The 27,672-nt window shown below is 36.8% G+C and overlaps 1 protein-coding gene across 10 annotated transcripts in view; it reads right to left on the bottom strand.

Moving 5' to 3' along the window:
- The window catches only part of PTPN4 (protein tyrosine phosphatase non-receptor type 4), a 221,246-nt gene that overhangs the window by 101,163 nt on the left and 92,411 nt on the right, over positions 1-27,672 (bottom strand). For 4 of the 10 annotated variants that reach the window (XM_063712729.1, XM_054549228.2, XM_054549229.2 and 1 more), the window contains 3 exons: positions 16,893-17,000; positions 2,156-2,219; positions 1,979-2,078 (listed from right to left, as the gene is read on the bottom strand). In XM_063712729.1, coding sequence (XP_063568799.1) covers positions 1,979-2,078; positions 2,156-2,219; positions 16,893-17,000 — 272 coding nt within the window. The remainder of the gene's footprint in view (positions 1-1,978; positions 2,079-2,155; positions 2,220-16,892; positions 17,001-27,672) is intronic. The other 6 variants (XM_063712731.1, XM_002812411.6, XM_063712732.1 and 3 more) reach the window with 3 other exon arrangements.

The following is a 27,672-nucleotide window of genomic DNA, read 5'->3' on the forward strand; positions in this document are numbered from 1 at the left end:
TCATTATGGTTTAAAGCTCCCCCAAATGATTCTAATTTCTAATCAGAGTAGAAAAATCACTGATATACACTATGGTAGTAAAATTTACAAAAAACTAGACATTTACCCCATTTTACCAAATAATACCCGTTATAAGATTCCATAACATTCCATTATAAAAGGGTCTGAGAACAAATTAATTCCTTGACTACCATCAAACTTGATTTTACTTTCTTCTGCTTCAGGCAGTTATTTCAACTTATTAGTGAAGCATATTTATTTCCTTATTATGTTTTCAATGCAGGCTATAAAAGAATCAACACATTCTACTTCCATTCAGAAATTCAAAGACAGTTTTTCAAGTGAAGTACATTATAAACATAGTTATAACTGACAATATTTTAAGGGCTACAATATTACGCTAACGTGTATACATATAACACAAAGACGGAGTCTCACTCTGTCGCCCAGGCTGGAGTGCAGTGGCATGATCTCGGCTCACTGCCAGCTCGCCTCCCGGGTTCACGCCATTCTCCTGCCTCAGCCTCCCCAGTAGCTGGGACTACAGGCGCCTGCCACCACGCCCAGCTAATTTTTTGTATTTTTAGTAGAGATGGGGTTTCACCGTGTTAGCCAGGATGGTCTTGATCTCCTGACCTCGTGGTAACGCCCGCCTTGGCCTCCCAAAGTGCTGGGATTACAGGCGTGAGCCACAGCACCCAGCCACAACTAGTTTTTCAAGAGGAATTAGCTTGGATTCTACTAATAGTTGCAAGCATTAGGATTACACAATCCTGAGACTACATTACTGAGTTCTCCGATTTGTTAAAAAAAAAAAAAAAAAAAAAAGGAACACCTGCGCACCCACCCCAAAACACACTGAAAAGAAATCTCTAGAATTTCAATCTAATTTTTCTCACTTGGTTTACTACCAAACACTCTGCAAACACCTTAGAACTGGCAGCTGCAGCTAATTAAATATCTTTAATTTATCCTTTTGTTTCTCCAAGACAGTATCCTAAATGATAACCAATACATTAAAATTTAACATCCCATCTATAGGTAATTTTAGGTATGGATTTTTTAATTTGACACCTATCTTTTAGAGTAATTCTGAATGTAGTCACTGGCCTATATTCTTATAACTGAGAATTTTACAGAGAGTATAACATGCTAATTTTTAACTGTCTTTTTAAAATAACTAATTACTAATTACTAATTCTGTCTTTCAGGCAACACACAAAGTTGTCATTCAGGTTAATACCGACAGCTACTACACTGTTGGTATTTCTCCATTTCTACCTTCAATATTTCACCTTACATTCAAGAACATTATCAAAATGTTCATCTAGATCATTCATGTGTATATACTCTGTCAAGTCGAAATGACCACAGAATTAGATAGTAACATAAGCTGAGACTTAAAATGGAGAGTCAAGTGGGCATGTAAAGGCCTCAACATGCTAGTGCACTCTCTGCAACATCCTTTATAAACTCCATTACATTTTTTTGGAACCAAAGATTAAAAACACATAGGGGACAAAAGGTACCTACTGACCCGCAAATAATGGTTATATATTTTATAAATTCTATGTTCTCCCCAATAAAAAAAGATACTAGAATATGCTTTCACATGGGGAAAAAAAACCCAAATTTCTCATCACACAGCATCCTTTGGATACAATTTCAGCAACATCTGATGACCTCAATTAATTATAGCCACACTTAAGCAGTGTTCACAAGTAGAAATTTTTAATATTTATATGGTTCAGGAGGCTGGGGCTGGACTGGGCAGCCCTGAGGTTTTAAATCCCCCTACGCTCTCCCAGCCAACCAAAAAAGGAGGAAAACGTTATCTTGGAATAGCCATAACTTATTCTGTGTACTGACTGGAAAGCTCAGAATTACACCACAGTAATTTCTTTTTGCCTAATTAATTTCAAAATTTCATATTAGAGTTTTGACAATATTTTCAAGAAAAATATATCCATAAACCCACCTTGTATATTCTTCTTGTAACTTGTTGGGGTCACTTACAAAAAATTTGACTCTAAAGTTCAAACTGTAAGGAGATCCTCCTAGAATTAATAAAAGTAGTTCTAATTAATCAGACTATATTAATCCTTTATCTTTATAAAGTAAACTTGCAAAACGCTAAGTAAATATGTATGCTCACTCTTTAGCTGCTTCCTTATTGGTTTGTTTGGATCCAGCCACCTCTGAAAAATAAATAAATAAAACTGATTTCTTTTTTCCTTGAGGAACTACTATATTGATTCTTGCAAATCTGTTCCATGTGGAGATTAATGCTAAAAGCTGCATTTCAGAAAAGGCCTAGGTAGGAAAAAAATCATTACATTACAGACAATATTTTTCATACCAAATGTAATAAAATTATGCTAGAAATTAGTGAATGTGTTAAGATTTTGATTTGACTTTTCCATCAAACTGTACAATGTGCAACAACCTCTATTTCAAAAGTAAAGATAGTTAATAATTGCAACAACCTGAAGTGAATGTGAAGTGATTCACATTAATCTATTTCTTAATAGTCTGGCAAGTTTTCAAAATTCTCTTCACCCTTCTCTCACACACACACACACACACACACACACACACACACACACACACAGGCTCTTGGGCTTTATACTCATTCAGGCAAAATTCTACTACAGAACTTGAAAATCCACTGAGGAGAAATTTTATAACATTTACCTCATCCCTTTAAAAATAAAATATCTCCCATCTGAAAAAAACCCACCAATTTTTTAAGATATAATGTTTAGTTTTGAGAATGACTGATTTTTATGTGTGAGAAATTTTAAGCAGTTTCAATACTTCTGAAGGCCAGTTTAGCTCTATTTCTGGATAATTAGGACTGAATTCAGAAAAATTTCAACTGCTAACATGTTTCAATTAAAAAAAAATCAAAGAACCCAAAATGAGGTACTAGATGTGGTAGTATTTTCCAAGTAAGTTTATGTATCATTATTTATAAACCTAACTTCTACCACCCATAATTAAATCCAGGCAGAACACATAGATTTTTAATAATAAATAAATGGCTGGGAGTAATTAATAATGATTTCCTCTCCACTGTCCATAACATCCAACACATCAAATCCAACTGAGTCTATCTTCAAACTGTATCTAGAATTTATCAATTTATCATCCTTATCTCTCTAGTCTAAGCTCTGCCTATCGCCTCTTAATTGCTCTCCCAGTTGATTTTCTCATCACCATGTCCCTCTTCATGCTCCATAAAGAAGCAAGAATAGTCCTAAAACATAAATTTGAATATGTCACTCATTTGATTAACACTTCTTGATAATTTCTCAGTACCAGATCCAAAGTCCTTACACTACAGCTTGTATGGTCTCTTCTTACCTCTTCCACCTCAGCTTACTAAATTCCAGCCATAATGGCCTCCTTTCTGTTTCTGAAAGATGCCATCCTAAGGCCCTCAATTTCAAGCTTCCCTTTCACAGAATGCCCTCTAGATTTCCTACAGTACTCTTCATTATCCGTAAGTCTCAGCTTAAAGCCTGCCACCTCAGAAAGGCCTTCAACTGACCACCCTACCAAAAGTATGTCGTACAGCCCCCATTTAACAAGTAAGGAACATTATATCCCTTCATTACATTACCTCAATTAAGTTTGTTTCACCTTTTTTTTTTTTTGTCTGACTCCTTCATTAGATTATAATGAAACCAGGGATAAAAGCTGTTTCAGTCAATACTGTAGAGTCAGCACCTAGCACAGCGCTTGACATAATATGAATTAAAAATAGTGTCAAAAGCAGTGGCACACACCTGTAATCCCCTGTCTCAAAATAAGAAAGTAAGCAAAGTACATAAGTAAATAAATAAATAAATAATTTACTGAAGGACTAAACCTGTTGAATAACTCAATAGCTGGGGGTAGGGTTTTCAGCCCTGTTTAATATACTTCTTTCCTCAATCTATCTACCCATTCATCCACCTTCCCATCCATCTATCTATTAATCTAGTGATTTTTGTTCTTCATATCTTCCAGGAAAAGTCATAAATTATATCCACTTTAATGACTGTCTACAATCAAAATTTCATATCAATTAATCTATTGAAAGCCTGTCTTCCTCATTCAGTTCTCCTTCAAAATATTCTGGTAAAAGAAATACAAACACATTTACATACACAGATGTGTCAAGCTGACATAGCTTAGAAGTACAAAGATAAGCACTGAGAAATTTAATTGCTCTCATCAATGATATCAGTGAGATAAGGTTAAGGTTCTTGGTTTAAACCAGGAAGATGGAACAGTGCTATAACAAGCACTACTGAATGGTAAAAATAGCATTCATTTTAAAAATCCATCAAGTTGCGAAACAAACTAGGAAAAAACATAATATATAAAGAAGTTCTACACATCAATAAGAAAAAACTGATACTAATAGAAAAACAGGCAATGAATAAGAATGGAGGTTCACAATCAGGAAATACAAATGGCATTTAAGTATATGACAAGATAGTCAATATTGATCATAATTAGAGAAATACAAAAGTAATCTACATTGGGTTATTATTTTTCAACAGTAATATTGGGCAAAGACTAAAACGTTTGATGACATACATGTGAGAAGAACAGGCACTCTCATACATAGCTTCTGAAAGTATAAATTGTATCATCTCAATGGAGGATAACTTGGCAAAATTTATCAAATTATAAAATGAATATGCCAAGACTCAGCATTATTTTTATTATTTTTAGTGAGATACATTTCACACACCACAAAATTTACCATTTTAACATGTATGTGTCATTATACTTTAGTATATTCCCTATGGTGTGCAACCATCATCACTATCTAATTCCAGAATATTTCCATCACCCTCAAAGGAAATCTTGTACCTACTAGCAGTCAGTCTCAATGTACCCTTCCCTGTTGCCCCTAACAGTCACTAACCTACATTCTGTCTCTACGAATTTACCTGTTTTGAACATTTCATAAGAATGGAATCATACAACAGGTTGCCTTTTGTGTTTGTGTGCTTTCACAGACAAGGTTTTCTTGGTTCATCAATATTGTAGCACGTAACAATAATTCATTCCTTATTATGGCTGATACTGGGTTGTGTCTACTTTTTGACTATTATGAATAATACTGCTATGAACATTTGTGTACACATTTTTGTGTGAACATATGTTTTCAATTCTCTTGGGTATATGCCTAGCAGTAGTATTGTTGGGTCACAGGATAATTGTATATTTAACTTTTTGAGAAACTGCCAAACTTGTTTCCACAATGGCTGTACCTTTTTACAGCTCCAATATCAATGTATAAAGATTTCCATTTCTTCACTTCCTCATCAACACTACCTTTAAAAAATTATAGCCATCCCAATAAGTGTGCTGTGGTATGCCATTCCTTTTTATTGCTGAATATTTCATTGTATAGCTATACCACATTTGGTTTATCTAGTCATCACTTGATGGACATTTGGATTGTTACCATATTTTAGTTATTATGAATAATGTTGCTATGAACATCTGCGTATAAATTTTTGTGTGGACATACATTTTCAAGTCTCTTCAATATATATCTGGGAGTGGAACTGCTTAAAGTAACTGTTTTAATACATCTTGAAGTCACATATTATAAACCCTTAATTTTGTTCTTATATAAATGGGCATTGGAGTTATATCACTACCTATATTTAGTTACAGACTGCATTTTCTGTGCCAAGAACTGCTGTACTAACTGGATTACTGTGCTACATCTGAGAAAAGCTGAACTGTCTGCAATGCAATATATATGAATTTTAAATGTCATAATATTTTATTAGAAACTATAACTATCTAGTTCATAGTGATAGCTAATAAGAGATGGTACTACATCATCAACTCCATTCACGAAGGAGTGTCTACTTAGGGATGGAGCTCTGTTTCTAATCTTTTCAAACCTTTCAAAGCGATTAGACATTGCTAATCGGTTACCTGATGGCTCATGGTTTCTAATCTTTTCAAAGCCAATTTCCCACTCTTTTCCCTGGGAAGAATCTCTTGTTTACTCTATATACTGCTTCATATGACAAAGTTAATTTTTGTATCTGCCAAAACGTAGTAATAAAATTTCTACATTTGAGATCTGCACGGTTTCTACTAAGAAATCCACTGATTATTTTGAGGCGCACTTCTATGTGACAAGTCACTTTTCTCTTTCTCTTGCTGCTTTCAAAACTCTTTCGACCATTTTCATTGTACTTGGAGTTCAGTGAGCTTCTTCTATTTGTACATCTGTATCTTTCTGCAAATTAGGGGAAAGATACATGGCAAGACCATGTCTCTACAAAAACAAAACAAAACAAAACAAAAAAACAGAAAAAATTAGCCAGGTGTGGTAGTGCATGCCTATAGTCCTGGTTACTCGGAAGGCTAGGAGGTTGAGGTTCAGTCTGAGAGGTTGAGGCTGCCGTAAGCCATGATCGCACCACTGCACACTGCACTCCAGTCTGGGTGACAGAGCAAGACCTTGTTTCAATCAATCCATCAAGTAATTTAACTCCAAACTGTTCAGGGTTCCTATTGTAAACAGCCTTGGTCTTAAAGAAAATATAATTTGGACAAATTACAGCCATATATTTATTTCCTTCGTCTGTTTCAGTATCACTTTGGAGATTAAATTCTAGCTTATATTCTTTTCCATAGTATCAAGTTTTAGATGTATATTTTTTTCCCTTAACTCGTTCATTATTTGAAGCCTATTTTCTATAAGGCACTGTGCCAGGTACTAGGGTGATATAAGATCAAAACATGGTTCCTATCCTCAAAAACTGGTAAGTCATGAAGCATATCACCTCAAGAAAGTATCATCACTGCTACAGATAAAAAAGAAAGAGGTAAATTGTACCTGGGGAGTAGTGGTAGTCAGGAAAGGCTTGAGAGGGTGACTTTGAGTCTTAAAAAATGTGAAGGTAAGAGGGGTAGGGTAAAGGATGTGATGGGAGTGAAGGATGTGAGTTAAAGTAAAGGTAAGATATTTCAGGAAGAGAATGTATTTATGCCCAAGATAGCAAAGATCAAGTACTGCATATTTCATCTCTAAAATGTTCCATTTTCTATCCATTTTTAGAAATCTTTAGCTGTAATATCTGCCATTACTCATCTTAATGGCAGCTGTATACATTGTGATATTAACCTTTTGTTTCTCTTATAAATCAATCCTATTTCTTACTAGAAATTAAGTTAGAAACTTGGGAGGAAGAGCATCTCCCAAATAAAGTAATTCTGGAGAGTCACTAGATCCAGTAAAAAACCCAGGGCTTAGTAAAACAGTAGAAATAAAAGGTGTGGAAAACTTGGATTTGATCCCAACTTTACCTTTCACTATGCTAAATAAAATAAATAACAAAAACAATGGCTACATAAAATTAAAACAAAATTTAATTTAATAAAATTAAAACAATGCTGGAGAACTAGTGGGGTTCAATAAATCCTCGTCTGAATATTTTCCCACTACAGCTCCCCTTTCACCTCTCAAGTCTTTCATCATTTTATTATAAAATCAGGTGACTTAACCAAATGGGTGACTATGAATGAGTCAATGAGTATCAGACTCACAAAGGGACTTTCTTCAGATATTTAAGTGAATAGACCAACTAACCATGAATCTCTAGGCATAGGGTGTCAGCAATTTTTTTTATGTTTCTCAAGGGACTTGGAAGCATAGCCAAGTTTAGATGAATGATCGTTTATCCTTTTGTTTTCTATAATAAAATTATTACTAAAGTAACAGTATCAATATAAAACATTCAAGTTTTTTTCTCTCTCTTTCTCACACACACACAGAGAAAAAAAAAAAAAAAAAGTCCTTTATTATGGCTCTTCCAATTCTACTCTTCCATCCAAAGAGGTAGCCTCTGTTCACATATCAGTAAGTATACCTTATAATGCTGTGGTACACCTGCATACAAGCATTTAATAATGATAGATGCTGAACTTAGTGCCAACACCCAATCAGCATAGTGCACTGTAGTCCAGAACTCCTGAGCTCAAGTGGTTCTCCTGCCTCAGCCTCCCCAGTAGCTGGGACTACAGGCAGGCATCACCATGCCCAGCAGATGTCACATACTTTATTCAACTATTCTCTTATGAGGGTTTCAGGTTTTTCCATTACTATTTCCTATTAAAAATAGTGTTGCAAGAGAAATTCTTCCATACAATAATTTTTTAATTTTGATATATGCTGCCATCTGCCTTCCAAAAAGACTTTTTCACTTTACACTCTCACCAACTGTCTTGAGAATGCACATTTCCCCTGAGCCTTTGCCGGAAGCAGGTAGTGTGAATCTGTATTTTTGCTAATCTAGTATGCAAAGAGTGTTATCATTGTAATTGGCATCTCTCTGATTAACCAGTGAAGCTGAATATCTTGTCACATTTATTATTAATAGTTACTCTTCTTCTGTTCATGCTATCTTCCCATTTTTCTATTGGGTTATCTGACTTTTATTTACTATTTGTAGAAGCTCTTCTAGATTTTAATATTATGTTACATACGTTGCAAGTATTTCCCTCCAGTTGGTATTTTGTCCTCAGTGTATACTCTATATGTTATGCAGTGAAATCTATCAACATTTCCTTTACAAATGCATGAACTGTTGTTGCCTAGGATGATCATAACAAATATTATTAAAAATGTTTCCAACTCTTACCCAACATTTTTATACTATTGTTTTACATTTAAATTTACAATGGAATTTATTTTTATATATGGTATCTGTTAGGAATCTAAATACATATTTTCCCATCTTTAACCAATTGTTCCAATACCTATCTTGAATATCATCATTATAATAAATTATGTTCTCATATAGACAAAAATTGATACTTGGGCTGTTTCTTCTACCCCACTGACTTATATCCATACTAAGAACACACTATTTTAAGTACTATGTCATCATATTACATTTTTATACCTGTTAGGACAAGTTGATTATATTTTATATATCTGGCTAAGTTTATCCAGATTCTCTTCCAGAGGAAGTTGAGGATCCTATTGTCAAATCTTCTCCCCAAAAATTCCATTCAGATACTAACCAGCAATACCACTGGTTTTACCAATGAAACTGAAATAGTGCTGAGATCTTTTACAACACTGAGCATTCCTCATTATGAGCATGGTATGTCTCCATTTATTCATAATTTCTATTATATCTTCCTGCAAAGTTCTATATTTTCTTCATATGGCTCTTGACACTCCTGCTTAAGTTCATTCCTAGATGTTTAATGAATCTGGGTTTTTAAAAAAATGTGATTTGCTATTTTTTGGAGTATGTCTCCTAAATGGTATATAAAAAGGTACTGATATTTGTTTGTTGAGCTCTAAGTCTTACCAGTTATAATAGTTTTCCAAATGATTCATTTGAGCTTTCAAGGTGGATAATCATATTGCTAAAGAAAAATGAGTTCTTCCCCCAACAACCATACCCTAACACACAGCTTTATTCCACAGGGAACTGTATCTGCCGCCCTCTGTTCAATTAGAAAAGGGGAAAAGAGGAGGCCAAGTGGCCTCAAACAGTTTCTCAGTTAATCACTTTGATACCCGTACTACATTACCCAGAAATCTCTCCTCTTCAACACCTTTTTGGTAAGTTTTCCTCTGGTTTGACTCTTCCACCAATCCTGTCAACACCGAATGTCAACATTTAATCTTTTAAAAAATCTTGAAAATTTCTTGTCTGCTGATGGCATTCATTTTTATTCTCTGTGTGTTCATGAGTGTACTATTTGACACTGGAAAGCAACCAAAAGTAGGCAGAAAGAGGAGGAAAGTCTACTCTTGAAAAACAGAAAAACTGCAAGGGCTGAGATATATATCAGCAATCTCTGCCTAAGGGCAAGTTCAAATCCTACACAGGCAGAGGACATCCTTACTAACTTGAGGTGTCAGAGGACAGAGTTTAGGAATGGCGGGGGTGGGGGGGTGGGGTGGGGGACAGAAAATTGAGGAGGAGATTCTGAAAAGGAGAACTCAGAAAGAGGATTAGCTCCAAACTCTGGCTGACAGCTGAACTATACATGTATAGTTAGACTCCAGAGTCCCAAGAAAGAGAAGGAGTTTGAACCTTTAAGAAATTAAGTAGAGATACTGCTCCCAAATTGGACACAGAATACAGACTGTGGGTCCAGCCAGGTTAACTGTACCCGTTTGCAATATGCAGTTTAAATTGTGACAAATGTATACAGCCAGGTAACCACCACCATCCAAAATCAAGATATTTCTATCACCCTAAAGTGTTTCCTGTGCTTCTTTGCAATCAGTCCGCCAAATCCTAGGCAACCACTGATCTGCTTTTGGTCACTATGTGTCAGTTTAGCTTGTTCTGTAAGTTAATATAAATGGAACCATATAGTGTTCTACTCTATAGATATACAGCAGTTACTTTTCATCCCTTTGTTTATTGACGAACATTAAAGTTAATTCACATTTGGGCTATTATGAATAAAACTACTGTGAACATTTGTATACAAGGCTTTATGTGACATGTTTTCATTTCTCTTGGATAAATAGCTAAAAGTGGGATTTCTCAGTGGTATATGCCAAGACCAGCTCAGTCGGGGAGACCCTAACCCAGCGGCGCTAGAGGAATTAAAGACACACACACAGAAATATAGAGGTGTGAAGTGGGAAATCAGGGGTCTCACAGCTTTCAGAGCTGAGAGCCTCGAACACAGATTTACCCATGTATTTATTAACAGCAAGCCAGTCATTAGCATTGTTTCTATAGATATTAAATTAACTAAAAGTATCTCTTATGGGAAACGAAGGGATGGGCCGAATTAAAGGAATAGGTTGGGCTAGTTAACTGCAGCAGGAGCATGTCCTTAAGGCACAGATCGCTCATGCTCTTGTTTGTGGCTTAAGAATGCCTTTAAGCGGGTTTCCGCCCTGGGCGGGCCAGGTGTTCCTTGCCCTCATTCCGGTAAACCCACAACCTTCCAGAGTCGGCGTTATGGCCATCATGAACATGTCACAGTGCTGCAGAGGTTTTGTTTATGGCCAGTTTTGGGGCCAGTTTATGGCCAGATTTTGGGGGGGTCCTGTTCCCAGCAGTATATATTAAATCTGTGTTTAATTTTACAAGAAAATTTCGTTTTTCAAAAAGTGGTTGTATCATTTTAAATTACCACAAGCAATTTTATCAGTTGTTCCACATCCTTGTCAACATTTGGTATTGAAATAATTTTTCATTTTAATTATTCTAGTGGATATACTACTTCACTGGATATACTACTAGTGGGTATACTACTTCTAGAGGAAGTACTACTTCATTGTGGTTTTACTTTGCATTTCCTGGATGCATCTTTAAATATTTATTAAATGTCCTTTGTCACAGTAAAAAGGTTCCTTTCTTTTCCAAGTTTTGTTGGGTTTTCATTATGAATGGCTGCTGAATTTTATTCTCTGTAATTTATGCCTCAGTTACATTGATTTAGGGAAAAAACTCAAAAGTATACTTGATGGGAAACAGTATCTTCAGTATTTTCCTCTAAGATCGGGAACAAGACAAGATAGTCTGCGCCTATCACTTCTATTCATCTTTGCCCTGCTGGCCTCGGCCAGTGCAATAATGAATTAAAAAAAAGAGAAAAACAAAAAGGATAAAGACTTGTAAGGAGGAAGTAAAACTGTCCCTATTTACAAAAGACATGATTATTTACACAGAAAATCCTAAGGAATCAATGAAAACAACTACTAATAGTAATGTGTATTAGCAAGGTCTCAAGATACAAGGTTAATACACAATCAGTTAGTTATCTTGGGGTTTATCCCAGAAACACAAAGTTGGTTTAAAAATTGAAAAATCAATGTAATTTACCATATATCTACATGATAATCTATGTACAAAATTCTATAGAATTTACAAAAAGCTACTAGAATTAAGTGAGTTCAGGAAGGGTAGAGAATACAAAATCAATAAACAAACTTAACTGTATTTCTATATGCTAGAAATAAACATTTTGAAATGAAAAAGAAAACCAACAATACTATTTGCATGTTTTTTCTATTTACCAAGTTGCCAAAAGCAGAATTTGAAGTAGTAACCTTGATTTATCCCTTTTCCTCATGAACTCACTGTATCTGAATCAAATCAACCACTCCTGTTGTCTTTATCTCCTAACTGAATTATCTTTAGCACTCATCTTCTTTTCTTCATTCCGCACAGCCAACCACTACTTTCTTAGCAATTTCTTTATTCCAACAATCTCCCAACTGTCTATTAGTTGCTGGCTACACTATAACCACAGGGATATGTGAAAATTCAAGTCTTGTGTGTAGTCATATAAATAAATTCATAGGTAAGTTTGATTTTATCATGGATTAAAAGGCATTTCATGATATCATGTACTGCTCAAACCTCATCTTTTACCCCTTCTCCTTTTATTAAATAAAAGTTTAATACTAAAACTTTTTTCCAGTTCTTCAAATTCAGCATTCCTGTTTCTTCACTCTTGATCTCTGCATATGCTCCTGCTTCTTTCTTAAACACTTCTGTGCACCCCAGGTCTCTTTGCCATTCCCTCTCAAAATACAACAGAGTTAAACGAGACAAGAGCAAAAAATTGCATTTAGCAGGCTATCAAAGAGGTTTACACAACAGGCAAATAAGAGCTTGAATTAAGATATTACAGTGGAAACATATGAACAGATAAGAGAGAAATAGTGAAATATATAAAATAAATTTAAGCATTTTAGCAACCACGTATTCAAACATGGCTTGTTGAAATAACGGTCAGCCTCTATGTGACTTTTCCCATATTTACTCAAACCTAATGAAATAAATAATGTAAGAATTGAGTTATATTAAAAAAATCTTCAAAGGGTAAATAAACTTATCCCAAGTAAAATATGTCATAATTTAGTAGTGTTAATTAACAGCGTACTGGGTTAGAGCAGTGATTTTCATAATATAGTTCCTTGGACTAACAGCATTAGTGATACAAGGAAACTTATTTGAAAGGCAATTTCTTGAGTTCCAAAGTAGACCTTCTGATTCAGAAATCTCTAGGCATAGGTCCCAGAAATCTGTATTTTAAGAAGCCTTCCAGTTGTTTCTCATGCAAGCTCCAGTTTGAAAACCACAGGGTTAGGAGCTATGCAAAGATGAGTAAACCAGTCAAATATCATAATCCAACAAAAACTACCAGAAGAATAAACCTGCAGAAAGATCAGGCCAACAATAATTAATAATCTACCCTCTATCCTACTTAAGAGCAGTATAATTCAATTTAATAGGGAAAGAAACAGTAAATGCACAGGAATAATATAATCTCAAGGCTCTGTTAAATAGCATACTGATAAAGACCACTAAGAAAAAGCCACCTTTAACTACTCATAAAATTAAAGAAATAATGAGTAATGAATTATAACCACAATATTATTTTCCTCATTCATTCAACACACATTTACTGACTATTACTACTACAACAAGATATTATGCTAAAAGCTAAAACTGTGATAAACAGGTCTTAAATTAAAGCAGGAGAAATTGTGAAAAGTCAAAGCTTTAAGTAATTTTCTTTGTTGCACTGGAACTCATTACCAAGGAAGATTCTAAAGGAAAAGACAGTCAGCTATTATTCTGTATTTGTTATTTAATACTTATGAGAAAAAAACAAAATGCTAGGTGCCTTTTAAGTTTATCAATTATAAACTCAATTACATTAATTTCAATGTCTAAGGCAACAGTTCTAATTCTCTAAAACTAATACATAAAAATATGCATAAAAACACATAATATATACATACATGTGCATATGTATATGTAACATACATAAGTTTTAAGATTTAAAAACTATGAGCTAAAGATAGGTGAGAATTAATTCTTGTAGAATCTTATCAAATTCCTTTTGATCACTGATAGTAATTTTATTATATGGTTACTTCCTCTCCTTAATATGTTCATTTACTCTAATATGTAAATCCTATGCATCCATATCATCATCACTTGGGAAGCAACATCATATGGTAGAGAGTACAGGCTTTGAAGTTAGATCTGAGTTCAAGTCCTTTCTCAGCTACTTCACTAATTTGCGTGACATTAAACAAATTAGTTGACTTCTATAAGCATTAGTTTTTCATCTTTAAAATGATTTTAATGACACTTTCATCATAAATGAGGAAAGTATTGTGAGAATAAAATGGAATATTATAAGCAAAACATTTAGTTGATTAACAAATTCACAGTAGATGTTTTATAAATGATAGTCCCCTACTTCTTCCTCTTGAAGCATAGCATCTTTTTCCTTCAGTCCGTTAATTATCCTCAAAGCCTTAATTTCACATTGACAACGAGAATTGGAATGCTACTTATAAGATTTGTGCTCTTGACAACTAGAAATGGGACACTACTTATAAGATCTGTGCTCTAAAGATCCTTCTGTGGACACATTTTGGCATCTCAGAAATTCTTCCAAATATTTAAATAATGAAACTGCAGTGCAGTCGACAAGACTAGCATGGGGAGTTAGGAGATCCAGGTCCTAGTTTCACTAATGCCAGGAAGTAGCTTTGGATTGTGATAATGTCTTATGAAAAACTAGAGTGTGAGGCTAGATAATCTCTAAAGCCTCTTTTGGACCTTTAAAATTCTATGATTCTAACTTTTCTGGAAGAATTACTTTGAATCATAAACAACTGGACTCTTGGAACTTGGAGTGTATCTTATTTGAGAAGGAATACTCAGGATAGAAGGACAAAGAAAAAGTAGGAGACAGCAAAAAGATCAATCTAGCGCCAAATACCTTTTTCCCTACATTCATTCTGGTGTAATTAGCTCTACATCTTTTTGTATATGATATGTCTTTTTGCATACAAATTTATGTGATAGAATTTTTATCTCTTGTGGTATACATGATCTCAATATTAATCCTTCTGGAGCACTTCCTGAAAAGGATGGTTTTCATACTTACGGTAGTGACTACAGTGGTGAGTCACTGGTCTCTTCCTCTTTCGTCATCTTGTCACTTACCCCATCAATCTAATGCCAGCCTATAGCTTGAGGGCCTAACTTATGAGGGTCAGCAAGATCTAAGAATTATCTACTTTTTCTCTTCATGAGGTATACTTAATGAGGTATAACAGTCACCTTTCAGGCATTTGCTTGGCTCACAATTTGCCTTTCTGGTAAGAAAGGAAAAAAACCTTATATCTGAGGAATATGAGCACCTTTAAATGATCAGGACAAGAAAGGCATTTAAAAAGCAACAGCAGTCACATCTCACTCTCCCTTCAGCTACATAGTTACCTCTTGAAGCTACTTGCTATGTGGGCTGTAGACTGAAGCCAAGTAGCCATAAAATGTTATACACCCTATAGTTCAACCATGTATAGCCAATCGCTAACCAATGTTATTTCTGTAAATCAATGAGAATTCCTGAAGAACAACTTTTGCACTTACTCGCTCTCCTGAGTGATCCTCTTTATTCTTTAAAAACTTGAACCTTTCTTATGTTCTCCAGAGCACTCTCCAAGGCAACTTGCAAGTGTATCCTGGGCTGAGGTCCTCAACCTTTGCACTTGAATAAACTCTCTTTAAACTAAATTCTGGCCCTTTTGATTATTTTATGTTCAACCTGGGAAAGGTTGCATTACTGACATTTCTACTCACTTCCATTTTCACATGGGTTTATTTATCAGGAAACAACAGTATAACTCTAGGCCCCTGAAGAAGCTCAAGTGGTCTAGTGAAGGCATCAAAGTATAAGGAAAGTTTATTTTAATTTTAGTTCAGTATAAAAGCATTTATTTTCACTGAGACTAGCCAGCCCTTGGTTTGTTTTTCTTTGTGTCATCCTCATATTTTTCCATGGCTGGTTTGTAATACAAAATCAGTAAATGATGTCAAAAAAATAAGTGGTAGTATTTAACGTTTGATATATAATTCCCACTAGCTATTCATTCAGAGAATGAAGATCCCAACCATGAGAGAGAGGAAGAAAAAAACAAACCAACTTTTCTTATAAACATTATTTGTATTTTCTATAGCCCTTCTATTAATATAGCCTTATAAACAGATTTCTAAAACATTAATCCAGAACCATTTCTTCAGCCTCCTAATTTTTCTAAAAGTATACAAAATATTCCCTTCAAAATGGAGATCCTCTTACACTAATCAAAAGAATATACTTTATTGTAGAAGTCCCTCACTATATAAGCATATAAATTTACAAAGAATTCAATCAGAATTTGTTTGTATACCCTTTATCTCAGTTCAGAGTAAGGTACATCCTTTAGTGCATTTTATAACACTTAATTGTCAAAGTAAACATTTCTATTATTCATCACATGCTATCTTCTATTTCTATGATGTGATCTATCTAATTAAAAGAACCACAATTGCAATTACTGAAGAATAAGTAAAAATGCAAGCAATTTAATGCCAAATAATTGTACAGCTCTGAAATTTAATCTCTATCTTATTTGTGAGGGTCTCTGATGAAATTTGGAAATTTGACATTGAATAAATTAAGAATTTTTATTAGAAATAGCTCTCTATAAATACAATAAAAAACTAATTTTACTTTAGTGCAGACTAATTTATATACATCTGAAGGTATTTTAACCTTTATGCCCAATTTCCTCTCTTTCAGTCAACAGGCATAAATTGGATTTACTTTTTAGTTGTCTGAGACACATAATTAATGAAAGTGACATTACCTGACATAATTATGAAAACCTTAAAGTTAATAACTTCTGAAAGATTAAAACGTCAAGAAAAGAGGAACAAAAGCAAAAGAATTACCTCTATTTAAGTCAAGTAAAAAAAAACTCATCAAATCAGTGAACATTGTAAATCAGAAAGGACTTTCTATACTAAACTGAGAGGAAAAACTAAATAAAAATGAGAGACAAAACTTAAACTTACTGGGTTATCTGTGGAATCATCAGCCAACTGTAAACCAAAATAGTCCTGCTCAGTCAAATCTAGATGCTTGAAGACTATATCCAACAAGACTTGCCCCTGATCATGTTTCTGTAAAAAAAAAAAATGGAATGAAATCAACTTTGATAGGTTACAATCTTCACATTTTTTAACCTGGTTGACTTTTGTCCTCATCTATTAACCCATTTATGCCAGAGGTAGCAAACGTTTTTTGTGTGAAAAATCAGGCCTTGGCAATGACCTTGAGCAGTAGGATATAAATAACTCCCACAAGCTTAGCATGCCAATAATGGAGCACCAGGCATAAATGGGTTAACTTGGTAACTGTTTCCATACCAATGACTTGGTTGAGAAAAAAGACTTCACATGTGACATAGCACTTTTAGAAAACAACCTGACCTTAGGCAAACTGGTTTAAAGAGCATATAATAAATATGAAAATATAAAGAAACATTTGATTGAAAATACTTTCACTTTCAGGCTATCACGATATTTTTGTTAGTTTATATTATTGTCACATTAACTCATGCATATATCTATATCATTTTGTTATGCTTTTATTCTTATATTTAAATTGTGACTGGAAAGTGACATATTTGGCTAAATATTACTTAAAATATAATTTTGTATTAAATAAATAACGTCATAAAAGGGGAAATGAAGATGGTAACAATTATTTATAGCAAATTGATAAAGGATTGCTAATATTTTCATTGCCAAAGTACTCAGAGAACTTTAGAAAACTATCTCATTTTAACCTCATACTAATTCTATCATGTAGGCATTAAAGAGTAAATACAACTTCCCTAAGTTCCAAAGCTGTTAAACTGTGGTACAAAAGGCATGATTAGATAATCCCCCCCAAACGGAAAATATAACTTATGAGTAAAAACAGACAAATGATCAACATGTTCAGTTAAAATAAAAAAAGAAAATGGGAAATTATAATGACATGCCATGGGCAAACAACAACCCCCAAAATAAAATCCAATGATAAAAAATAAAGACAAGAAATACTTATTGCTGCTAACATGGTAGAAAGATATCTGTTGGGAAAGCAATTTGACAAAACAAGCAATAACAATATCAACTACTCCGGCATCTTAACATAAGTAGCAAACAAAATCTAATACTGGAGGAAACTTCTATACCTATCAATAAATTCACTAGAGAAGTTTATTCTCGTTACATTTATATACAACATATATTAGAAAAACATGTGCAATGGTTTGAGTTTGTCCCCTAGAATTCATGTGTTGAAAATTTGGTCCCTGGTATGGTGATTTTGAGAGACGGGACTTTTAAGAGGTGATTAGGTCATTTAGAAGGACTAATGTCGCTTTCCAGGGACAAGGTTAATCCTCAAGGGAGTGAGTGAGTTCTCACTATCACAGTACTAGATTAATTACCACAAATGGGTTGGTATAAAGTGAGGCTGCCCCTGGAGTTCTACCCCTTTTACATGCACCCACTTCCCCTTCTGCTTCTCTGTCATGTTATGACACAGCATGCAACCCTCAGAACAGACCAGATGTGGCCATCTGATCCCGGACCTCCCAGCCAAAATAAACATTTTTTTTTTTTTTTTTTTTGAGATAGAGTTTTGCTCTTGTTGCCCAGGCTAGAGTGCAATGGCACGATCTGATCTTGGCTCACTGCAACCTCCACCTCCCACGTTCAAGCGATTCTCCTGTTTCAGCCTCCTGAGTAGCCAGGATTATAGGTGCATGCCACCATGCCCAGCTAATTTTTGTATTTTTAGTAGAGCCAGGGTTTTATCATATTGGTCAGGCTAGTCTCGAACTCCTGACCTCAGGTGATCTGCCTGCCTCAGCCTCCCAAAGTGCTGGGATTACAGACGTGAGCCACCATGCCTAGCCAATAAACCTCTTCTTAAAACAAATTACCCAGTCTCAGGTATTCTGTTATAGCAACACAAAATGGATATGGTAGAGAACAGCAATATATTTTACCACTAGTTTTTCTTCTCATTGGCTATAGCAGTTTAGAAGCTTCCAGTTACCAGTCAGAATTCAAACTTATGGCTGAAACAGTAAGGACATTTTTTTTTCATATAATGGAAAGTACAGAGGCACAAAGACTCCAGCGCAAGCTAATTTGGCAGATGAGGGACATCAAGACTAGGTTTCTTTCCATCTTTCTCATCTGCATTCCAAGTGGCGGCTATATTCGTGAGCCTTTAGCAAGATGCTCACAGCAATTCCAAGATTCATATCCACAGGTGACAACGTTTAAAAGAACAAGCTTCCTTGTAAAAGTTACCGTACAAAGACTCTTATTGGCCAGAATTGGGTCAAATGGATATCTGAAAAAAACTCATCAATGATGGGAAGTATGTGCTTCAAACAGAGCTTCTCAATGTTGGCCCCCATTTAAATCACCTGCAAATGTTTTATATACTGATACAGTCTACCTCCCTGACCTGTGTCTCATTATGATTATATTTGTCTGGGGAAGAGACCAAGCATTAATCTTTTTAAAGAGCTACTAAGGTGAATCCAATGTACCTTTGGTTGAAGAAACTATTCTTTCTTCCACTAAATGTATGGATTTATTTCTGGACTCTATACCTTGCATTTTCTTTTCACTTCCTATATATCACAGACTGGGTACTGTAGAATTCTGTTACCCAGAAATGCCAATAGGTGCTGATGAAAGAGCCCAAGAAAAGCCTGCTTTCTCTAGGAAAAGGACCAGATAAGGGTACATGGTAGGACAGAAACCTGACAATGCCAAACTCAATGGGAAAAAAACTGAGCCCTTCTCTACTAGTGTCCACGGAAATCAAATAAGAAGCCTAGTTTCATTTGCCACCTGGTTTGAGCAGGCAGCAAGTGAAAAGCCTGAACGTCTACCCACTTCCAAACTGTACCGAGTAGTACTTCATAATATCTCCTCTAGGGTGGTGTTCAGCAGAAGCAGAAAACATATCCTGAACTTTCACTTAGGCTTATTGGTAGCAGGAGGTGTTCGGCTTCCCCTATTGAGTTGGTATTAGGAGAAGCTGAAGAGGAAGCCTGGACTTCCACTGCTATCATCACATAGCTGTAGCAAGTGGTGTCTCCCAAACAGACAGGAGGAAGAAGATTCGGGAGAAAAGGTAGATGGAAAAAGGGATAGTTAAATCTTGAAATGTAATCCTGGATAGGACACTTAACAATGAACTAACTACATGTAAAACTGACCAAAATTTAAAAAGTAAGCCAAGACCCGTATGCTACCAAGGTGACTCCCTACTACAAAGACAATTAAATGTGATCCAAAGTCTCATAACAAAATGTCTCAAATGTCTGAGATACTACCTAAAATCATTTATTATAGCAAGAGCTAGGAAAATCTCAACTAGAATAAGAAAACACAATCAACAGATGTCAACACTGAAATGAATCAGATGTTGGAATTATCTGACAAAGATTTGGAAGCAGTCATCAGAAAAAATGTTTCAATGGAAGCAACCATTATGAATGCTGTTAAAAAGAAATTAGAAAAAAACAAAGATTATTTCAGCAAAGAAATAGACGATATAAAAGAACTAAATGCAAATTATATAACTGAAAAATACAGTAACAAATAAAAACTGATTAGATGGGCTCCACAGAAGAATAAAGAAAGAAAAAAAATAATCAATGAACCTGAAGAAAAAGCAATAGAAATTAGTCAATAAGAACAACACAGAAAAGGGCCAGATGCGGTGGCTCACACCTGTAATCCCAGCACTTTGGGAGGCTGAGGCGGACAGATGACGAGGTCAGGAGATCAAGATCATCCTGGCTAATATGGTGAAACCTTGTCTCTACTAAAAAAATACAAAAAATTAGCCGGGCGTGGTGGCATGCGCCTGTAGTCCCAGCTACCTGGGAGGCTGAGGCAGGAGAATCGCTTGAACCTGGGAGGCGGAGATGGCACCACTGCACTCCAGCCTGGGCAACAGAGCGAGACTCCATCTCAAAAAAAAAAAAAAAAAAGAAAAAGAAAAAGAACAACAGAAAAAACAGACTGAAAAAATAAAAAGATGACAACAACCAGACTGTCAGCAACCTGTGGGACAAGAAAAAATGAGGTAACATTCATTTCACTCCAGTATTTAAGAGATAAGAAAGAGTTTCTAGGATGATAAAATAATAAAACATTTGGGTATTTTGTTTGTAAAATACAATTTTTACAAATTTGGCAAAAACAAAAATGCAGATTCAAGAATCTAAGTGAACCCCAAACAAAATGAATCAAAATAAATCTACCTTATAACACATCATAATCAAAATACTAAAAACTAAACACAAAGTAAACATCTTGAAAGCAACTAAAAAAAAGAGAGAAATTACCAATAGGCAATGACAATTCAAATTACAATGAATTTCTCATCTGCAACCAAGAAGGCCAAAAGGAAATGTGTTAGGCTGTTCTTGCATCACTGTAAATAAATATCTGACACTGGGTAATTTATAAAGAAAAGGAGTTTAATTGGCTCATGGTTCTGCAGCCTGTATACACAGCACAAACATCTGTTCAGCTTCTGTTGAGGGCCTCAGGAAGCTTACAATCATGGCAGAAGGCAAAGTGGAAGCAGGCACATCACATGGCAAGAGCAGGAGTAAAAGAGCCAGGGTGGGAGGTCCCAGAATCAACCAGATCTCAGGTTAACTAACTGAGCAAGAACTCGTGTATCACCAAGGGCATTGTCATAAGCCATTTATGAGGGATCTGCTCCCATGATCTAATTGACTTCTACTGGGCTCTACCTCCAACACTGGGAATCACATTTCAGCATGAGATTTGGAGGGGACAAACATCCAAACCATATCAGGAAATGTACAAAAAAACTTCAAGTGCTAAACAAACAAACAAAACCCAAGCCTGTCAATCCAGAATTCTATGTCAACAGAAAATACTCAATAGGAATGAAGAGTAAATGATAATATTCTCAGAAAATTTTAAGGAAATTATCACCAACAGATCATCTTCCTAAAATAATGCTCTAGGAAATATTACAGGAGTTATTAAGAAATTATTTTAGGCAGTTAGGGTAACGAGTCCTCGGTAAGGTTTTTTTTTTCTTTTAGTAAAAGCAGCTCCTGAAACATTTCTTTTTTATTTTTTTTGAGACGGAGTCTCACTCTGTCACCCAGGCTGGAGTGCAGTGGTGTCATTTCGGCTCACTGCAACCTCGACCTCACTGGTTCAAGCAATTCCCGTCTCAGCCTCCCCAGTAGCTGGGATTACAGGCACACGCGACCAAGCCTGGCTAACTTTTTTTGTATTTTTAGTATAGACGGGGTTTTACCATGTTGGCCAGACTGGTCTGGAACTCCTGACCTCAGGCAATCCGCCCGCCTTGGCCTCCCAAAGTGCTGGGATTACAGGCAAGAGCCACCGTGCCCTGCACTTTTCTTTTCTAATAGAAAAGCAGCTTGAAAAGCAGCTACCTGGGAGGCTGAGAGAGAATTCCCTGAATCTGGGAGGCAGAGGTTGCAGTGAGCCAAGATCACACCACTGAACTCCAGCCAGGGTGACAGAGCGAGATTCCATCTCAAAAAAAAAAAAAAAAAAAAAAAAGAAAGAAAGAAAGAAAAAAGAAAAGAAACTCAGGGAGCTAAAACTCATCTTTTAATCTGGGAATCTGAAGCTCTAAAGGCCTCTGACCAGCTAAAACAAGCCTTGCTTAAGTTAAGGCATCAGCTCTCAGCCTTCCTGTAGGGAAGGCCTTCAATCTGTATCAGAAAGAAAGGGAATGGCTGTAGGAGTTCTAACACAGGCCTGACGACCAGTTCAACAGCCAGTGGGTTACCTAAGCAATGAACTTGATTTGATGGCTAAAGGATGGCCAGCATGTCTCCAAGCCATTGCCTCAGTGGCTCTGCTGGTTCCAGAAGCCTCCAAATTAACCCTGAGAAATGATTTAACTGTTTACACCCCATATAACGTGGTGGGACTACAGTACTCTAGGGGGAGCCTTTGGCTAACAGATAGCCAGCCCCTTAAATATGATGCCCTGCTATTGGAGGGTTCCAACATCCAATTAAAGACCTGTTCTCGCCTAAACACAGCTGCCTTCCTCCCCAAGGAAACGAGGGAACCTGAGCATAACTGTGAACAAGTCAAGTACAGACCTATGCAGCCAGGGAAGACCTCAGGGAAACTCCCCTAGAGAACCAGGACTGGACCCTCTTCACAAATGGGAGCTCTTTTATAGAAAAAGGGATCAGTCAGGCAGGATACCAGTAGTCACTCTAAATGACATCATTGAAAGTGCGTCTTTCCCTCCAGGCACAAGCACTCAATTAGCTGAGCTAACAGCTCTTACAAGAGCAACTGAATTAAACAAAGGAAAGGTAGTTAACATTTACACTGACTCCAAGTATGCTTTCCTGGTTCTCCATGCTCATGCTGTCATTTGAAAGGAAAGGCATTTTCTTATTACCAATGGATCTCCTATAAAATATCACCAGAAAATTAACAGGCTATTACCTCAGTTTTCCTTCCATGAGAAATAGCAGTGATGCATTGTAGGGGACATCAAAAGGGAACAGATGAGGTAGCCAAGGAAATAGATTAGCTGATTAGGCAGCTACATCAGCGGCAAGGAAGCCTCAAGACATCAACACACTTCAAACCCCTCTAATCTGGGAAGGCTCCATAAAAGAAATTAAACCTCAGTGCTCCCCTACAGAAATAGAATGGGCCACTTCTCGAGGATACTTTTCAGCCCTCAGGATGGCTACATTTAGAGGGTGGCAAACTCCACTTGCCAGCCTCCAGCCAAAAGAAAGTCCTTAAAATCTTTCACCAAACTTTTCACTTGGGAAAGGATAAAACTTATCAATGTGCCAGAGATTGTTTTCACGAGAGAACTTACTAAAAACAATCAAGCAAGTTGTTAATGTTTGTGAAGTCTGTCTTAAAAATAATCCCCTGAACAGGCAACTCCTTCCTCCTCAAACCCAAAGAATAGGAAGCTATCCAGAGGAAGACTGGCAGGTAGACTTCACCCATATGCCAAAAACAAAAGGCATTCAACACCTGCTGGTATGGGTAGATAACTTCACTAATTGGGTAGAAGCATTTCCATGCCATACAGAAAAAGCCTCTGAGGTAATAAAAGTGTTAGTTAATGAAATAACTCCCCGTTTTGGTCTATGTAGGTACCTTCAAAGTGACAATGGGCTCTCATTTAAGGCAGCTGTCACACAGGGGTCTCAAAAGCCTTAGGCATAGAATATCATCTCCGCTGTGCTTGGAGACCCAATCCTCAGGAAAAGTAGATAAAACGAACGATATTATCAAGAGACACCTCAGAAAATTATCCCCAGAAACTCACCTTCCTTAGGTCACTCTTCTTTCTATGGCCTTGATACAAATAAGAAACACCCCTTCAAAATTAGGCCTTAGCCCTTTTGAGATGCTGTACAGACGGCCTTGCCTTACCAATGATTTTCTATTAGATCAAGAAACCTCTGAGCTAGTTAAGCATATAACCTCTCTGGCTCACTTCCAACAGGAATTAGCACAATTAGCAAAAGCCCAACCCCAGGAAATAGGGCCACCTCTATTTAACCCAGGCGATTTGGTACTGGTAAAGGCTCTCCCTTCTCTCTCTCCCTCCCTCCCTAAACCCAAGCTGGGAAGGGCCTAACACTGTTCTTCTTTTAACCCCCTAGGCAATAAAAGTTACAGGAATAAAAGTTACTCCTGGATACATCAGACTTGAGTCAAAATCTGAAGAACTGAGGCAGCAACCCCTGACAGCCCAGAAGAATGTCCTGAATATCGATGTGAAGAAATAGGAGATCTTGGCCGGGCGTGGTGGCTCACGCCTGTAATCCCAGCACTTTGGGAGGCTGAGGTGGGCAGATAACGAGGTCAGGAGTATCGAGACCAGCCTGGCCAATATTGTGAAACCCCATCTCTACTAAAAAAATACAACAAAATTAGCTGGGCATGGTGGCATGCACCTGTAGTCCCAGCTACTCAGGAGACTGAGGCAGGGGAATTGCTTGAACCCAGGAGGCAGAGGTTGCAGTGAGCCAAGATCACGCCACTGTACTCCAGCCTGGGTGACAGAGTAAGACTCTGTCTCAAAATAAAAAAAATTAAAAAAATATAAATAAAAAAGAAATAGGAGATCTTAAGCTGAAAGTCACAAAAGATAAGTAACTGAGTAAGAACTATTCATTTTACTCAGTCTCACCCCTACCTCACCAAATACTTTTTGCCGTGTCTACCTCTCCTTTCAAGATTCATTGCCAAATATTAGAATTTCTTTTTGATGGAAGTTATTTACCATGCCACACCTGCAGGAATTGCTACACTCTACTATTTGCAGTAGGATTATAGACTGTAGCACCCTCAGGGTACAATATTGGACAGAGAATCTCAATTACTGTAGCATTTTGCTTAATTATTATCCTCCTAGTAGGAATAACAGTTACTAACAGGAAGTAAACATGAGCGTTTTACTACCAATAAGTCTGTTAGGACTTCTTATCAGACTTAGTAATACGTCACATCCTTTAGCTCCTGCAGTATCAGCCATGGCCCATTTGGACAACAAGACTAATTGTTGGGTCTGTCCTAAGTGGTTTGCTCAGTTTAATGACACTAAGGAACCCTTCAATGACCCACAACTCACCATCGTAGGATTCCCTTTGTTAGCTTTACCTTTAACCCTTAAAGATTTACGAGGCATAAATGGGACATAGTATGGGGGCACTTTTAACTGGGTAACTAACTCCTCTCAGGAGAACGCTCTTCCCCCAGTGCCAAAGAACACTCTCCCCAAAGATAAATTTCACACCCTCAGGCTGGTAAAAGTTGATTGGGTAATAGCAAATGGCTCCCTCTGCTTTAAAAGCAGTAGGGAAGGAACATACTTGGGAGATCTCAGATACTGTAACATCACACTTGTAACTGCTGATAGTTCAAAGATGTGGGGAGGAAAACGCAACAGGAGCGATCTAAAAGGATGAGAAGCCCTAATGGGGGGCTTTCAGAATCTAGCCTCTCCTTCTGGTTGAAAGTCCCGATGGGAGTGATATGCTCTAAGTCACCACGTTGACTATAATGTAAAGAATAACACGGGCCGGGCGCGGTGGCTCACGCCTGTAATCTCAGCACTTTGGGAGGCCGAGGTGGGCAGATCACAAGGTCAGGAGATCGAGACCATCCTGGCTAACACAGTAAAACCCCGTCTCCACTAAAAATACAAAAAATTAGCTGGGTGCGGTGGCAGGAGCCTGTAGTCCTAGCTACTTGGGAGGCTGAGGCAGGAGAATGGTGTGAACCCGGGAGGTGGAGCTTTGCAGTAAGCTGAGATCGCGCCACTGCACTCCAGCCTGGGCGACAAAGAGAGACTCCGTCTCAAAAAATAAATAAATAAAATAACACAGGAGCCTTTCCAAACATTCCCCCATGGAATTTCAGACCCTTGTATGATGCTTGCTCATAGTAGCAGCTTACAAATCTGTGGGGGAACTGGAGACATCTGGACTGACAGCCCTTGCCACAGGATCATCTGAGATATTGGCCAGGGCATATTACGTCTCTAATTTTTCCAAACTCCATTTGTCAGGTGGATCCTTCTCACTTGGCATGTCAAATTCCAAACGGCATCGTAAATGACTATCCTAAATATGGATATCCTTATCCCAAGGATGCCCCTATTATATGTAAAGAAGGGAAACTTCTAAGATATGAGAAAAATCTGCCAGTGTCTCTCACAAGCCACAACTTAGAACCGTCCCTTCAAGGAACAGGGCTATATTTTCTTTGCGGCTCCTGGATAAACTTAACCCTCCCAAGGCCTTGTAAGGGAACTTGTACTATAGTAGCAATAGTTCCCAACTTGTTATTTTTAAAGTCTACCGAGACAGCAGCATCATCTGGGGACATCCCTAACTTAGGGTCTTTTCTGGAAACTGCATTATCTTGTATATGCTGGACAAAGAGATCTATCACTTCTATGCCCTTGTATGGAGATTTAACTGAAAGGGTAGACTGGGGAGGACATGCACATGATAACATCATCTTAGAAAAATCATGGATGAGAAATTCTACAGACAGAGGTCTATTCTGGTTTATGGGCACCTCTCTCCTTGAAAGATCAGTACTTAGTATTTCCATTATGATACAACAAGGATGGAAAGCAACTCTAAGTGCCATAGAGGCACAACAGCAATCTACAGACTTTTTAGCCTCAGTAGTAGCATAAAATAGACAGGCCTTAGATGTCCTTATAGCTGAAGTAGGAGGTACCTGTGCACTTTTAAATGAAACATGCTGTTTCTGGATTAACACCTCTAGTCAAGTAGAAGAAAACATACAGGTACTTAAAGATCAAATCAAAATAACTGACAGGCTAAGAAAAAAAAAAAAAAAAAAAAAAAAAATGCAGGCTTCAGCCCAGGTGGCTACAATCCTTCTTTAATGAATTCCAATCATCTTTACGGAATTGGTTAGCTCTTTTATTAAGCCCCCTCTTGCTTACACATCTTGTATTCATATTTGCACCTTGTATACTCAATACTATAACTCAAATTGTTTTCTCTTGCCTAGAAGCAATCAAACTCCAAATGGTGCTGCAAAGCGAACCATGCATGGGCAGGCCATTCTTCCGACGACCCTTAGATTGACTCCAGGAGGAACCCTAGCTGCTCTTCCCCACTTGATGCCCCTTTTCAGCAGGAAGTGGCCAGAAAGAGTCGTCGCCCAAAACCCTCTAACAGCAGTTAAGGTGACATCTCCTCAG

Source organism: Pongo abelii, chromosome 11 (assembly GCF_028885655.2).
Source record: "Pongo abelii isolate AG06213 chromosome 11, NHGRI_mPonAbe1-v2.0_pri, whole genome shotgun sequence".
Taxonomy (NCBI): Eukaryota; Metazoa; Chordata; class Mammalia; order Primates; family Hominidae; genus Pongo; species Pongo abelii.